General features: G+C 34.9%; 2 protein-coding genes across 2 annotated transcripts; both read left to right on the forward strand.

Annotated features, from left to right (window-relative positions):
• Positions 1-13,945: 13,945 nt before the first annotated feature.
• On the forward strand, positions 13,946-14,773 carry LOC145104928 (uncharacterized). Its single transcript, XM_079042087.1, has one exon. It carries the CDS (start codon positions 13,946-13,948, stop codon positions 14,771-14,773), a length of 828 nt encoding a protein of 275 aa, XP_078898213.1.
• Positions 14,774-15,490: 717 nt separating this feature from the next.
• On the forward strand, positions 15,491-16,118 carry LOC145104929 (uncharacterized). The gene is made up of 2 exons (XM_079042088.1): positions 15,491-15,537; positions 15,608-16,118. Exons 1-2 carry the CDS (start codon positions 15,491-15,493, stop codon positions 16,116-16,118), a joined length of 558 nt encoding a protein of 185 aa, XP_078898214.1.
• The last annotated feature ends 1,562 nt before the right edge of the window (positions 16,119-17,680 follow it).

Raw genomic sequence — 17,680 nt, forward strand, 5'->3', positions numbered from 1 at the left:
TGAAGCGTATGGGATACGATCCATAATGTCTTATATAAAGACATGATACTTTACCAGTCTGTTGCTATAATATTGCTATATATAGAATTTCCTTATGTTGGATCTTTTCAACATAACAATCATATATGTCCGTTTACTAAATTTGATTAAAATTTCACGATCTAAGCTTTTAGACTTTGAAATGAAGTATAAATTTCTCTCCCTTAATTATAGAAGAACATTTTTTCAACCTATGCAACTTTGCGAATTGAAACTTTTGTTTTCTATAATTAACATTGCTAACTCGCAACATAATAATCATGCTCCCACTAACATGATAATTATCGACATAACACTTATGCTCCCACTAGCTTTGACATGTACTCAGAAAATAGTTGGACTTCTCGAAATCAATACTTATTAACTTTCTTACCAAAGTTCATATTTCTGATATGTGATGCTTCGATAATACTTTATCTAAGCTCATACACCTTTTATTATAATGCTCATATGTGAGTCTAACATTTCAGAAATAACAACAATAAGTCTTAAATGTTAAACTAATTGCCAAATCTCATAATTCGAACTATGAAGAGGGATGTCGTAGTCATAATCGAATTTGAGAATGCAATTTACACAATCGCTATCTCCTTAAAATCTTCCTAGTGAAAGCGTTTCCTGACAATCATTTTCATGAAGCGGAGAGAAACCTTACCACTTAGATTTTATGGTGTATGCGTTCCTATCCATGTGAATTTGTCATAACCATTATCACAATACAATGTTTGTGACAAATCCAAACTCATATGGACTTGTTCAATCTTTATTTCTTGCCATCTGGTAGCACAAGGGCCTACCATTGCTACCAAGTTGTTCAGCAGCTCACCCATACAAATCAATGAACTTTCATTGATTAAGGTGCTTTGTCTTTATGCATTCAAATGAGAACTCATAGAACTCACATGCATAGTCAAGTTATCTGGAATGACACAGAAACAAGAATATGTCAACACGATAGGTTATAAACCTCAAGTCGTGTGCTAGTATAAAACAACAGATTAACTCTTGATAAGTTCTTGAAATCTTTTTCAAGATCTTTAAGACTCCCACTGACCTCTTGACATATAAGATTCTCTTGTCAAGAATCATTTCTTGACAAACAAATATTCAAGAGTTAGTGAGGATTCTTATCAAGATTAACACTTTACACAATTGGTCTTAGTTGGTCTTTGTCTTATTCAAGACATCACAACTTACCAATTTCAAATGTGTGAGAGTAAGAAACATTTCTACTCCACATTTGATGTGTGTTATAAATCTTCTTAAGATGTGTCACTCAAGTCACAATCTTTGAGTTCAACTCTAAGACTCGATTTTGGAACGAAGTATGATTCACCTTTTGATTTAACCATTTCAACAATTTCTGATTCCTTTTCTTAGCCATACTAGTGCACTAAGGTCTCCTTAGAGGATCAATTGTGACACGGTTTCATAATCACTAAGTTAATCATAAAACATGATACTTAAGTACTCTCCCTTCTTTTCAGATTGGAGAAACTTTATCTTTCTGCCCAATTGATTCTTTCTTATTTGTTCTGCCATACATTGACACTTTTCAATGATTCAGAGTTACACTTAATCTTGTAAGCATAACCATATTCACTAAACTTTTAGCAAATCATGACGACTATTCTTATCGTTCTTTATGGTGGACATGGTCTAGTGTACAACAATGTGTACTAGATCCCCTAGTCCTTCATTTGACTCACATACTTATGTGAACAAGGAATTAGTCTAAATTTCCCAAATACGAAGGTTCTCATTCATCATACAATACAAGTCGCATGATTCCAAGTTTCTATCCAATTGAAACTTGGGTGATGAGAATCTTTCCTTCTTTGGTAAATTTTCGACACTATCACAAATAACATAATAAAGAATCACATCCATAGAAACATACAAACATCAATTTTCACAAAATTCATTGCAAGGATAAATAAGACGAAATCAAATTTTATTTTATCTATAAAAACACGGAAAAACTTGTCCTTACAACGCTATTACAAATGAAACTATGTTACTAAATATTCCTAAACAATCTATCCTAACTCTTAAACAGCAGCTCAAAAATCTGATCTTCGAACCATGTGATCGAAATCCATTTCTTCATAATCAGACTCAGCTCACTCTTCCTTTAAGCTTCCTTTATTTTCTTCGATCCTACAACAAATCAAAATGCAATCTTATCACATCATGTATTAAGAATCTACAAATAGGAACTTAATAGAGTTAGATAGTGAATTTTACCTGAAGCAGAGTCATACATCTTGACTCTCCCATCTTCACGATCCTTCAGGTAGATAAGGCAGCTTCGCATCCAATGCCCCTTCTCTTGGCAATAGAAACAAATGAACTCTTTCGGAACAACACATGGGACAATCTCATGTTCAGCCTTTCTCTTTACCATCCGGTCAAACGGTTTGACTTTGGCCGATCCCTTTCCATTAAGAAGAGAAGACTTTTCTGGACTTCCAATGTTGCCATTTTCAATGTCCATGGAAGTTTGGGAGTTTGATCTACCAGTCAAATTTGCTTTACCAGTGCGCCAAATCATTGTTGATTCAGCAGCAATAAGCAAATATGTAAGATCAATGAAGGTCACTACGTGGTCCATCATATAATAATCTTTAACGAACTCACTATATGATTCGGGAAGTGGTTGAAGAACCATTTCGACAGCCAGCTTCCTTGAGACATCGACACCCAACATTCCCAACCTATCAATATGCAACTTCATATCCAAGACATGAGCACAAACAGACTTCCATCTTCGTGTTTGTTTGCCAATAGGGCTTGAGTGACCTTGAACTTTTCAAGTCTTCGAACACGTGGGTAAGGGAGGATTATTGGAGGAGGTGGAAGAAGTGAAGCATGATTTCCGTTTCCACAATCCAATCGTTGAACATCATCTTCATGTGGAAAACTTTTTCCAAAGGATTCAGGAAGACCATAGTTGTTAGAATTTGACATCTACAAAACGGGAGAAATTCAAGTTAGTTGATTCAATCCTTAATATAACACCCAAATGAAATATTAAGGCTAGGATCCAACACAATATTCTACAATTTGGAAGAAGGATGCCGTAATCCAATTGCAGAATATTTGAAGGTAGGTAAATGACGATTTACCAATTTCCACCATGAAAAACGAAAATTGAAAATCAGGTTTTAAATGAATTGAAACTCCTAGATCTTTTGAGATTCATTGAACTTTTCAATAGCATGTTTAATCTCGATTATGCCCTTCATGTTTGTGACTAGGATGCTGAGGATCACAAACAAGGTGTGGATAACCATGCAAATTAGTTTGGTACTCACGAAGATGTCCATCACCTAATCAATGTGTCGTTTAACCACACACGCTCCATTGATCTATGATAATCTACGAGTTAACCATTGCCATCCTTCATTGGTCTCATATTAGTGTGCCGGTTAACCACACAAGCTCCACTAACGACCAACAAGGTGCAATGTGCAATTTCATGGATTAGCATCAACTCCACATTTTTCCTAAAGTAACTAAGATTTGGGAATTTATAAAAGTGTTTAGTTACTTTGTATTTCGTAATACTTATAATGGAAGGTTGTGTCCTATCCTACCCGTTTGGCTAACGACCCTCCACTACTCAAGGGTGCTGTGGGTAAGAATGGACACCCAATGACGACCATTTTAAAGGCCGCTTCCTTAAACACCCCTTATAGACCAACTTCGTGAATGAGACTTTTACATATATAATATATTAGACTTTTAATTTTATATAGTATAAGGGTGTATTTTATACTTTTTAAAATACTAGGTGGTTTAAACTATAAATTAGACTTTTAATTTAATCAAATTTAAACCATATTTTTATGGATTTATTAATTATCTCTTTTAATTAAACAGTTAATCAATTTAATAAAACCATAAGGGTGCAATTTGAACTTTTCAAAAAAAAAAAAAAATAGGGTTCTAGAATTTAATATTTCAAAATTAATACCTTTTAATCAAATTATAAATTCCAAAACTTGAGGAAAAATTTTGAAACCTTTCAAAATATTAGGGTTTAACTATTTAAATTTCAAAAAACTAAAACTTTTAAGTTCAAATTTAAACTATAAAACCTAAAGGGTGTAATTTGAAACTTTTCAAAATTATTAGGTCAAATATTTGAATCATAATAATCCTATATTATCCATTTTTAACAAAATCCATTAATTTTGATAAGGATAACCATACCAATCATAAAAATCGATTTTAGGCAAGAAAAACGAGTTTTGGTAGTTATCTTTATCAAAATCTGGTCAAAAAATCGAAATTCTCGGCAACAGAACCTTGGACTCGCCGAGTCGGACCTGTCATACAGGAAATTTTCGACTTTTTGATCCTTTGGCAGTTTACTTTTGCATCTATTCGACTAGAAAAACGACCTAGGCTCTGATACCACTGATGGGTTCTTAGCATAACATCATTCATATGGTGTACGTGCACCCCTAATTGCTTTGATCTTGGTTTTTCTAATTTGAACATACAACATTGAATACCAAAGCAATAAACCCTAAAATTAGTATACCAAATCCGAAAATCACATATGATTAGGCTTTAGATCTTACCTCTCTTGTTTAGTAGTAATAACAAGGTTAATCCTTGACCTTTGAAAGCTTAGTGCCCCAATTGGTACACCTCTAATGGAGTCACAAACACTCAATGCAAGAAGATGACTTAAGAGAAAGGTGAAATCGGCTGGGGCAACTCAAAGAAGACATAGAGCTATTTCCATATGCTAAGGGATATATTTATAGTTGAGGTAATTAGGGTTTTATGGTGGAAACCCTAATTTCCTTGCTTAGCGCTTAAGCAATCCATGGATCCCTTCTAGAAAGCCCCTTTGACAAAATCCTTATGGGCTTCCCATAGATTTCGTCCAATCTCTTCTATTAGGAGTCCATATCCCAACCAACAACTAACAGTTAATTGCAATATCAGTCCCCTTTATTTAATCAGTCTCTTTTGATCAACAAATTAATTCCAAATTAATTTCCGATCAATACTAATTAAATAATATGATTTCCAAATAATATATTAATCTTGTAATATATTAATAAAACCATTTTGACTACAAATTTATTATTCATATAATAAATTCTACTCTCTCTCCTCTTGTCATCCTATCAAGTTACATGACTGAAGGCAACCCAAAAGGACCATGCTCATAATCGGGTCAAGTACATACGAAAATAGTTACGCGCTTAGACACCTAATCCAACACACTCAACTTTGGGCCTTAGCCCAAAGCTTCTCGGCCCACGTCCCTATTTGGGCCAAGACTCTCCTATTCGGCCTTTATGGGCCAATAACCCCTCAACATGATCCTTGTGGGCCGTAAGACTCTTATTGGGCCTTATTGGGCCGTGAACATCCTTCTTAGACCATAGTGGTCCAAATACCCGCATTAGGTATTATTTTTGGCTGAAAACCCGCTAATGGGCTTTGTAAGGCCTAAATTCACTATTGGGCCGACAACTCTTGCATTTAACCTTTTGGGCTGAAAACCTTACCATTTAGCCTCATTGGGCCGAAAACCCATATATGGGCCTTCATGGGTCAAAAATCCTTATTGGGCCAATGTGTTCTCGGTTACCCTTCCAAACCAAGCACAATTTCTTCTTTCTCCTTTCCTCCCTAAACCCGATCGGAATTTAAAAAAAAGAAAAGAAAAAGGGAACAAATGAGAGGGGTTGACTTTGAGTTCCACCTCACATTTGTATCACATACAACAAGGTATTACATTTCATGCACCCATGCGTGAAGCTCTTACCCATCATGCAAAAATCTCTATCTCTCCCCTCTTCTCCCTATACTCGGCCAAACCACCACCATCTCTCTCACTTCTCATTTCACACTCACCCACAATTATCTCATTTCTCTCTTAATCCTCAAGAGAATTGTCTCACTCTTCCCTTCTTGCTCCAAAAATCGTGAGTTGTGAGTGTGTGTTCAAGAAGGTTTCTTCAAAGATCATTAACTTGGTAAGTTCATAATCACACACAAGTTGTTTTACTTCATCTTATACTAAGACTATCCCCCAAACTACTCTATTTTCGTGCATATGCTTCTCTTGAACCCTCAACTTCGAAGATCTCCTCAAATAAGCACTCTAGGCCAAATACTTCATTTTTCTCTTCAAAACCGATCAAGCCCCAAGGTGAGCTTCATAACCCTATTTTCGAGTTTTCTTTCTTTTGTCGGAGGATACAAGTCAAAGTCTTGTGTAAATCTTTGTATATTTTCTTGTATGTACATGTGTTGTATGATATGTGTTTTAAATGTTGTGAAATTCATGCTAAGAGTCCATGAACTCAAGATTTTTGGTTGAATCTCAAGTTGTTGGACTTAGTTAACTGAATATGTTGTTAAAGATGAAAACTAGTTTCTAAATGAAATATATTTCACTTGAAACATGGTAAATATCACAAGGTTTAGTCCAAGAATATTTTTAAACAAGTTTTTGGCATGAAAACATGAAAAATGATAAATTATAGAAGTTTCACTAAAAATGGACTATTTTCGGCCATAAAAATAAAAATGGTCCATTTTTGAACATTTTAATAAAAATGGGCCGAAAATGGACTACTTAGCAAACATGGGCCATTTTTGAATACTTTTGTAAAAATGGGCCTTAAATGAATATTTCAGTAAAAGTGGGCCATTTTCGACAATATTGGTATTATTGGGCCATTTTTGACATTCAGGGTAATAATGGGCCATTATTAACATTTTGGGTAATATTGGGCCATTTATGAACATTTTAGTAAAAATGGGCCTATTATAACAATTTGGGTAAAAATTGGGCCTTATGTGATAAATCTATTTTATTTGGGCCTTACATGACAAATTTTATGTTAATTGGGCCTGTAGTGAAATTTTAGAAAAATTGGACCTTTCATGACAATTTCGGTAACAATGGGCAATTTTGACAATGATAGTAAAAATGTGCTATTTTGACACTTTCGGTAAAAATGATTATATTTTTATCACTGATGGTTGTAGTCGAAAATATACACTCGTAACATTATTTATGACGTTAAATAATGAAACTCAATAATCAAGTAAATTTCGTTAAGGCTCTTGTGAGGCACTCCTTCACTCGTACCTACCTAGCGTACATAGAAAGTCCTGTAGTTATAACCAGAGTCTCCTGGAGAGAGAGAGCGGGATATTGTGTATAGATTTATACGGGGTTGACACCCCACACCTGAGCTGCTCGCTACAGCTAGACAGGTCAGTCTAGGGTGACAATTATCTTTAGAATTATCATACATTATGTTATTTTGGGATGTATGTCGTAAACAAATACAATGATGTAAACCATGTATGTTGATATCGTAATGTATGATGATGATGGTTGCTCTGTTTCATTTATATACAATTGTTATGATATTACAAGATGAAGTCACCCGCCCCGGACGTTTCCGCCGTCCCGGTTCGGGGGTGTGACATTGAGTAAAGCCCTTTGCAACCAGTCGAGCCTTGAAAGTGTATACCTTTCCATCCATGTCGGTCTTCTTCTTGAAGATCCATTTGCATCCAACTGTCTTACAACCTGGTACATTATCAACCAAATTCCAAACTTGGTTGTCATACATCGACTTGATTTCGTTGTCTATTGTCTCTTGCCATTTGGCTGCCTCAGGGCCTGCTATTGCTTCCTTGTAGTTAGCCGGTTCATCCAAATTTACCAATGTACTGTTACTGATAAATGTATCATCATCTGCATTAATATGGAAACTATATAATTCAAGTTGCATTCTAACTCTAGTGGTATGCCTAAGAGGTAATGACTCATCAACTGGAATTTATTCCTCTGGTTGAACCCTAGCATCATCAGAGGCTCTTTCATCATTTGATTCTTGGATTTCTTCAAGATCAATTGTACTCCTACTGTCCTCTTTACATATGAATTCTCTCTCTCTCTTGAAAGACTTCCCAAACACGTTTTGGTTTTTGTCTTTGAAAAGTTGTTGAGTTTTTGTTCAGAACATTTTCAACTGTGCTTTGGTTAAAAAGAAACCTTCTTTTGTCACAACTTTATTGTCTTCTTCAACAAATTTGTTTATTTCTGGTTTCACCTTGTCACCATTTCTAGAAGTTATAAACACTTGATTTGGAAATACAATTCATCAGTGCATTTGAATCAGAGATAGACAACTGAATTAGATTCGAGATAATGTGAACCTTTCTCTTTTAACACCTTTTCGAACTCCTTTGATTCTTCATAGACTTGTTCAACAACAACTCATGGAATAGTTGTTTCATTCGAAACATCATCCTCATCACTTTCATAGTCTTCTACTACTACTTTATCAACATGATCACAAACTTTCGATGTATAGGGTTGATCATTATTAAACTTCGCCATCGAATCATGACAAATTTCTATGCCTTTTGCCATCGAATTAACATTAATAACAGATAATTGAGAACAATCAGCAACTTCCTCTTCCTCAATTTCACTGATATTATCATAATCATCTTTGGTATCAGCAAAATTTTGTTGAGAGACTAATGTTGAATTGTCAGTCATGTTCAAAATTTTAACTTGTTCATTTTAGTGAGAGTTTCATTAACTATATGCACTAAATCACCAGCATTCAAGCATTCATCAATTTTGACTATTCCGTAAGCATATGAATCATTAGGCGCTTTATCAAATTCAGAAATTTTCTTTTCGCAATCATAAGAAGTAACATCAACTTTTTCTCTTTCATATTCTAAGAATGGTAATAATTTTCTATGTTGTTCTTTATAAATATCAGAAGAGTGATGTAATTCAATAAGTTTCGCATACAAACGTTTAGCACTATTACAATTAATGTTTCTTTTCTTTACTAAAAGAATATTTTCACTTCTCACTGAATCTCTATCTATAGTTAAGTTTTTTAATTGTAGCTCTAGATAAGCTTACTCTTCTTATTCTCCAAATTATTTTGAACATCAAACAACAACGTTTTTGAACGTTCAGCTGCTCTACTAACAGAAATCAACATATCATTAACATATGAGAGAGTAATTTCAAAATCAGATAAAACTGTAAGATAATAACTTGAAGGAATATTAAAAGATTCAAGAAGAGTACGCACCTTCGAAGTCATGGGTGACTTATCTGTGCCAGTAGATACGAAATACCTACCCGTGACCTTCTCATCCTTTGACCCGTCCTCTTCATATTGAGCAAACATCTCTCCATGAGTTGGATTCCTCATCTCTTCGTCATCAGATCCAGATGACCAAATCTGATAAGTTCCATCACTTTCGATTCCTCCGTTCTCAACCAATGAAAGACCTTTGGTTTTCGCCCTTATCTCCTTTATATTTTCAGCATAGCAAGCTTCATCTTTTACTCTCTATTTCTTATCTTCCCTCTTTCGCAGCATGCAGTCTTTGGCCAAGTGGTTCAAACCATTGCAATAATTGAAATCATAGCCCGAATCACCTTTCAATTACAATTGCTTATTCTCATCACTATTCTTACTATCCTTCTTGTCTTCTTTCAAATCCACCTTTCTCACCTTTTGCCAATGAACTGTTCCCTTTGAACTCATTGTTACTTTTTTTTACTTTTGATTGAATGGCTTCTTGAAAAACTTTTTCACCTTATTGTTAGAATAGTAAGCAACTGCCTCATCCTTAGAATTTACTAAAAATCCTTCTTCTTCCAGATTATCTTGTTCACCAGTTTCGATCTTAGAGTCCTTTGTATTCACTTTCGACATTAATGCTAAAGGTCCACCAATGCCCACCTTTCCTTCCTCTACTATCTCATTAATTTCACTTTCATGAGCCTTGAGCACATTGTACATATCACCTAAAGAATATCCATCAAAACTCTGTTGAATTTTGATAATCCGACTTATGTTTCTCCACTCTTTTCGTATCCCTAACAAAAAGGTAAGGTTGTACTCAAGACTTTAATGAGTAATACCATCGCAATTTCACTTGAATATCAACTCATTCAAGCGATCATAATACACCTCAATGGTTTCTCTATCTTTATTCTTGAATTCGCCTAGTTCCAACAAGCATTGTTTCACCGAACTCTTCTTGGTCTTTTCACTTCCTTGATACTTTTCTTTCAAAGTATCCCAAATCTCATTCGTAGTCTTGCATACTCGAACATAGTTGTAAACAACCGGTGGAAGAGCACCGTGTAGTTCACGAAGGCATTTATTATTATTAACCTCCTGTTTATCCTTTTGTGTTTCCATACCAGTGGATGAACCTGCATTTCCAACTTGATCAAGCCTTTCAGGACGAAAATTTCTACTAGTAATGCATCGCCAGAGATCTTCCTCGATTCCATTGAAATAATCCTCCATACGATCTACCCACTACTCATAATACTCCGGAATGAGCATTGGAATCTTCGTGGAAGATCCAAGCAAATGAGAAAAGCTTGACATGGTGTTCATGTTGAAATTCGCCATTTTCGTACGGACAAAAGTGACAATCTATTTCAGAATAGAGATCTAATAGATTAATCAACCCAAAAACGATAAGGAAACACTCGATCTAACAAACTGATTGTAGAGTCGAAACAAATCAATCAATTAACACAAGTTTTCTTAATCAATAATGCGGAAAACTTTGAATCGGAAAGAGCGATTCAAAACTATTGAAAAGGTGCAAGAAAACTGGTATTGACTGAATGTATCCTGCTCTGATACCAATTGAAGAGTGTTTAAATCGAGTTTAGAAAACAAAATTAATTACAAAAAGCATTAAGAACACAATCATAAATAATATATGTTTGGCTCATCAATTGTCTGAATAAGTACAAAAGTTCTCAAGAAAGAATGAGAACGAATGTGCCCAAAAACTTCTCTCTACTTCTATACTAACTCTATTTATAGAGTGATACAGACCCTCAAAAAGTATGCAAGGACTAAACGTTCGACATCGACATAAAAAAATGCCTTGCAAAATACATACACATCGAAGTACTAGACTTCTCACCTATACAGACAAAAAGTACTTTCGACAAAAAGTACTTTCGACAAAAAGTACTTTCGACATCTCATTGGCCAGCATAATGACTGCTTTTATTACATTTTCCAGGTTTCAACCAACGTCAAACCAACAAATCTCATAATTTTTAATAAGTTGCATAATTGATACGATATATAATTTATTTAGTAACGATTCTTAAAATTCGAGAATCAATTATGTTATCATATATAATGGATTTCAAATTACAGTAAAAATGATTTATATTTTTGTAATAATTATCAAAATAAAATAAAAATCGTTTTTATGTTCATTTTTGCACAACTTCATAGAATATATATTTATTAGTTGAATTTTGTTATTATTCAACTAACTATCAAATGATTGTTCAAACTTCATTTTTCAACCAATTTAGGTAATGTACTTTTATATTATAATTTTTTAGTTTGAAAAGCAGCTAAGTTATATATATTATGTCATTTTATACATCTCTGACATATTCGATACTGATATTTAACAAGGATCTTAATTTACATAAATCATAGAATGCACTTGCATACGTATAGCAATCTACTTATAATCTTGTGATTTTTCTTAATAATTAAATTCATAATTCATATAAGGTATAAGTATATCATATTTTAGCATTCTACATTGGCTTATAAGATTTATTGATGATTTTTCCCGTATCATATTACTATTTCACAAACATTTGACAAATACCAAGTATGAAGCATTTTAACGTATAAAAAATTGAAAATCATCGAAACTTTAATAGACACGTATGTATTCTCTCCCAAATATAAAAAACCCCCATAAAAGAGGGACCGTAGAAACTCACCCTTGAAGCGTGTATTCGATTTGTTTGGAGTTGGTTCAATGTGTACAAGCTCCGCGTGAAAAACCCTATCTTGGCGCCTTTTTGAACTAAAACAAACCCCGAAACTATTTTTGTAATATTTTAAACTAAAGGGACTTGTTTTGAAATACTTTAAATTTAAAAAAGGTTGTTTTGTAATTAATTAACATACATACTATTTTTGTGATAAATTATATCCAAAAGGGACCATTCTTGTAATGACTAAATTAAATGGGACTTGCTTTGTAAGGATTTACATCAAGGGGCTGATTTTAATTCAAAACTACACTGGAGGGACGTGTTTTGCCAAAAATCACTAAATGTACAAAGGGATGCATCTTCATCTGATCGGGGGAGAAGAAACGAATCGGAAACAACCACGATAAGAAGCTCCAATGGTGGTCAATCAGATCGCGAGGAGGGGAGAAGAAGTCCGTCGAGAATGGCGATCCTTCCTTAGCCTTCATGATTTCGTCGCCGACAGTAAGAGATCGATGAAGCTGTAGCAGCAGAAACATCAAAGGGGAATGCAGGAGGAAGCAGAGGCGGCAGTTGGTGGGGAGGGAGGCTGCTCCGGCGGCTTTCCTTGGCTGGTGTTTCCCGGCAATCACATGAAGAAGGAACAGAGGGGTGATTGGGTGGTGTTTCTCGGCAATCACATGTGTTTTTGGCAGCTCTGGTCAACAAGAGGAAGAAGAGGAGAACGAGGGTTGTTTCCCATCTTGATATCGTGGGAATCAGTAACCACGCCGGTGGTTTCTTGGCATAAAATGAAGGAGAAGAGAAAGAGAAGAGGAGGTTGGCCTCTTGCGTTTCTTGATAGCCACAATCGAAGAAGAAGAAGAAGAAGAAAGAGAGCGAATGTGTTTGGCTGTTCGATGTCGAAGGGAAAACAAGGGGGTGGGGCTATTTCCCTCCTTCCGATGATCGGAGGACCACCCATCTTCGGTGGGGGAGGGGTGTATGATGAACATAGAACCAGGGACGGTTTTGTAGAGGTGCCCGGTGTGGCACCGACAACACCTAGTTTTTGTATACGCAGTGTAAATTTTTTCAAAATTTTTTTTTTATATATTGGCAACTACGTAAAAAAATCGGCAACTACGTAAAAAAAATTGGCAACTACGAAAAAAAAATTGCCACCCAATTGGATCAACCAAGCCCAAAAATATATTTATAACTTAGACTTATCAATTAGTAGTCCAAAAAGCCTATTAATTTTAGCCCAAAAAAAACTAGTGTAGCCCAAAGCTCATTTGGATAATTGGATCTTTTGATCCAATTGGGAGAATGGCAAAAAAACGTGCGGCTGTAATCGATGAGTAGCAAAACAGAAAGCAAAAAAAGAAAAAAAGCCATCGACACAGTGAAGTCGACTTCGTGACTTCGACTGTGACGCACGCCTCAGCCCTCACGCCTTCACTCACGAAGACTTGCTTGGTGCTTGATGCTTCCATTGCTAATTCCTTCTAATTTCTTGAGTATCTTGTTGATTGAGTAGCAAAAATTGATTCCCAATTGTTCAATTCGACTCCAAGTGACCAAGCCCTAGCTAAGAATGAAACAAGTAAGGGTTTGAAAATTGAAATTTTACCAATTTGTTTAGGTTGAAATTGCTATGTTTTTATCTTGAATTGGTGAAATTGCTATGTTTTCATTGATGTTATTGACTTATTGATTGATTTGGTGAAATAAAATTGCTATTTCATATTGTCTTTATTGAAATTCAATTTTGATTTGGTGTAATTTCTATGTTTTGACTTTTGATTGAAGCTATTGGATGATTTGGTGAAATTATTAGTTATTTAGCTTAATGTTGAATTGTAGGTTACCCTTGGTGGTTTTCTTACCAAAAGACCAAGACCTAATGTTAATGAAAGTGGTGAAGGATCTTCCCAAACACCAATCACCAACCAATCGATTCCTTCGGTCTCTAATGCAATTCCACAAACACCATGCTCTAATGAAACTAATGATGGTGTTGATTTGAAAGATCTTCCAAAGGACCCGGCGGATAGGCCAATGATTACAAGTTATGCCTCAAATATAAGAGATGATGTAAGAATGGCATATTTGCTTCAAGGACCTTGTCAAATAAGGCTACACAAGTTTCCAAAAAATAAAATAGGTGATAGATTAAGAAGCTTCGTTCCTTCATGGTTTGACGATTTTGATTGGTTGGAATATAGTGTGAAAAATAAAAAAGCATATTGTTTATATTGTTATGTATGTGGAGACCTCATGGGACAAAAAGGAGGGAGAGATGCATTTGTTTCCCAAGGTTTTGATACTTGGAATAAAAAAAATACATTTCGGACTCATGTGGGTAGTGTAGATAGTTTTCACAACAAAGCAAGAGAAAAGTGTAACTTTTTATTGAGAGAAAAACAAGCTATTAATGTAGTCTTGAGGAGGCAAACCGAAGCGGAGGACCATAAATATAAAGCTCGATTACGTGTTTCTATTATTGTTGTTAGACTTTTATTGAAAACCGGTTTACCGTTTCGTGGTAATGACGAGTCGGTTAACTCGGAAAATAGAGGGCTTTACATTGAAGTGTTAAAAGCCATTCGAGATACTAGTGAAGATATTTTCAACAATACTTTAGAAAATGTTCCTAAAAACAATCAACTTATTTGCCCTAAAATTCAAAAAGAGCTTGTGCAATGTTTTGCACAAGAAGTACTTTTAAGTATTCGTCAAGAGATTGGTCAAGATGTATTCGCTTTATTGGTTGATGAATCTAGCGATGTCTCAAAAAAGGAACAAATGGCTATTGTTTTGCGATATGTCGATAATCTTGGCTTTGTGAAGGAAATATTCATTGGAGTTGTGCACGTGGGAGTTGTGCACGTGAAGGATACATCCTCTTTGACACTAAAAACGCCTTAAATGAAGTACTTACAAGTAATAAGTTGAGTTTTAGTCAGATAATTTATTCTTTACTTTTTTGTTACTTCAATTTAATTTAATTAGCTTTGTGTTATATTATTTATATATTTTTCAATTTTTTTAACAGATAAGAGGACAAGGTTATGATGGGGCTAGCAATATGCGAGGGGAATTCAACGGTTTGAAAGCTTTGATATTACAAGAGAATGACACAGCTTTTTATGTACATTGCTTTGCACACCAACTTCAATTAGTGGTTGTAGCTGTAGCAAAGAAGCATGATGGTGTTAGTGACTTTTTTGAGCAAATTTCGTTGGTGGTTAATGTTGTTTGTGCCTCGTGTAAAAGAAAAGACTTGCTACGGGAACAAGCAAGACAAAGGGTGCAAAAAGGCTTGTGTAGTGGTGAACTTGAAATGGGAAGAGGGTTAAATCAAGAGGCTACACTTGTTCGGGCGGGGGATACAAGATGGGGTTCACATTTCAACACACTCACAAGTCTTATGAAGTTGTTTGCGGATGTTCTTGTGGTTTAGAATTTGTGAAAGTGGATGGAGGGTCATTGGCAAACCGTTAACAAGCGTCAGGAATCTTAGCATATTTTAAATCTTATGAGTTCATGTTTTACTTATATATGATGTATGACATTTTACACCTCACGGGTACATTATCAAAGCAACTTCAAAAAAAAGATCTAGACATTTTAGGAGCGGCTTCGATGGTTAGAGGGACAATGGACGCATTGCAATCTTTAAGAGACACGGGGTTTGCTAGCATTTTGCCAAAGGTATCCTCTTTTTGTCAAACACACAATATTGCTACTCTGGAAATGCAGGATTTTTATATTGGTGCTAGAAACCGTACGACCACAAAGACCAATAGATTTCACTTTGAGCCCTTGTGATTCATTTTCACAATTTGACAAATCAAAGTTGTTGAAGTTGGCTAAGTTGTACAAGTATGACTTTGATGATTCGGATTTGATAGATCTTGAAGGACAACTTGAGATATTTTACCGCTCTTCCATCAAAGATGAGCGTTTTACCACTTTGAAAGGAATTTCTGAGCTTTCTTGTTTGATGGTTAGTACGGGGAAACATCGGTCTTATCCTTTGGTTTATAAGATTTTAAAGTTGGCTTTGATACTACCCGTAGCAACCGCTAGTGTAGAAAGATGTTTTTCGAAGATGAAGCTCTTGAAGACCGACTTGTGCAACAAGATTGGCGATGAGTTTTTGAACGATGCGTTGCTTTGCTATGTTGAGACCGAAGCACTTGTGAAAGTTGAGAATGAAAAGGTAATGGAACGGTTTCAAAAGATGTCCGCACGAAGAGGACAAATTTAAATTGTAATAGATGATAAATTGTTGTTATGTTTTTAACTTTTATGTAATGGATCGCTTATTTGTATTAGTCATAATGAATTAGTTTTTGGTTTTATATTATGTTTGACCGGAAAAAAAAAATCGGCAACACCTACTGTCAATTCCTGCGTCCGTCCCTGCACAGAACAAAGAAACGTAAAAGAGAAATGGGAGATATGGAGGGAGGATAGTGAGGGAAATAGAGAAAATCAAGCTATACAAAGAAGTGTATCGTTTTGCTTCTAATTGTAGCTTCAAACTGCACAATTAAAAGTCTTTATTAACTTTTTAGGAGATATTTTTAGGCAATAAATAAAAGCAATGTATTTATGTGTGATATAAATCTCATTTCTCGGTTCTTGTGTCAACATACCAATTCATGAAATTTTTCGCAAAGTGATTGCTTAATGTCCCAGTCGTTGTGATTCCAAAAACACAGACGCAATTCAATTCCGATATACCAAACTCCGAGAATCAGCGTTTAAAGTTTCACTATTAATTGTTTCGGATTCAACAGAGTTTACGAATATGGTTTTAGTCGAGAATAAAAATATGATAAAACTGAAATAAAATAATATATCATAATCTGAGTTCAAAAACGTGCTCAAAAGTGATTTACGAGGTTTGTAGCTATTTCAACCGAATCAGTGTGCGGTTCGTTTTAGGAAAATCAGACAAATACTGGTTTTTATAATTTGAAAGAGGCGTAACTTCTTCATTCGATCTCTGTTTTAGACGTTCTTTATATCCACGGAATCGGGAGAACGTAACCTATTCAAATTTCTTATCCATAACTCTCAAATATACCTAATGCAAAAATTTACTTTAACGTCACAAATAGAATTATTTTTTTGCTGATTTTTTATTCGATCTCCAACGATAGATGGTTTGAGCGGTTTGAGACGTTCTAAAAGGAATTAAAAAAATATAATATCCTTAATATACATTATAATCATAAAATTACACAAAATTGGTCTTTAACACATAGCGGTTCGCGGTGGTTTGACTGGCAAACTCTGACTAATTTTTACCAATTGTTACAGACAAGAGTTTGATCCGTGCAGTTCTTTAAGTTCGAGATCAACTATAAAATAGGTTGGTTTTACTTTACTGTCTCGCATTTAATTTCATCCAATAACAGCACACTCTTCTTCTACCTTTCTTTCTTATAATCAGATCTAATCGAGAGTAATTGATCTTGTTTCTGGACGAAACTTGGTAATTATATTAATAATAATTGGTTTTATTATTATCAAATAATTGACATATAATTCTCAATATTATTTTTTTGTTTCCTTGCGTGTCTATTGGTTCTGATATTCAACAATTGTTTCCACCATCTCCGTTGTCGTCGCATGCCACTGCCTCCTTCCATCAGAAATTGCAACTGTCTGCGATAATCCTTGTCGAATCTTGTGCTATTATTGTTGCGGTTTCCTGTTTCCTCGTGTTTATTTTTTCTTTTGTTGTCAGTCTTCTCCAATCTCTACGATCATAAATAGCTCTTGGTCTACTATTATGTTGCATATCTCTTCTAAGGGTTT

Source organism: Lactuca virosa, chromosome 4 (assembly GCF_052849685.1).
Source record: "Lactuca virosa cultivar CGN04683 chromosome 4, Lactuca_virosa_CGN04683_v6, whole genome shotgun sequence".
NCBI classification, from domain to species: Eukaryota; Viridiplantae; Streptophyta; class Magnoliopsida; order Asterales; family Asteraceae; genus Lactuca; species Lactuca virosa.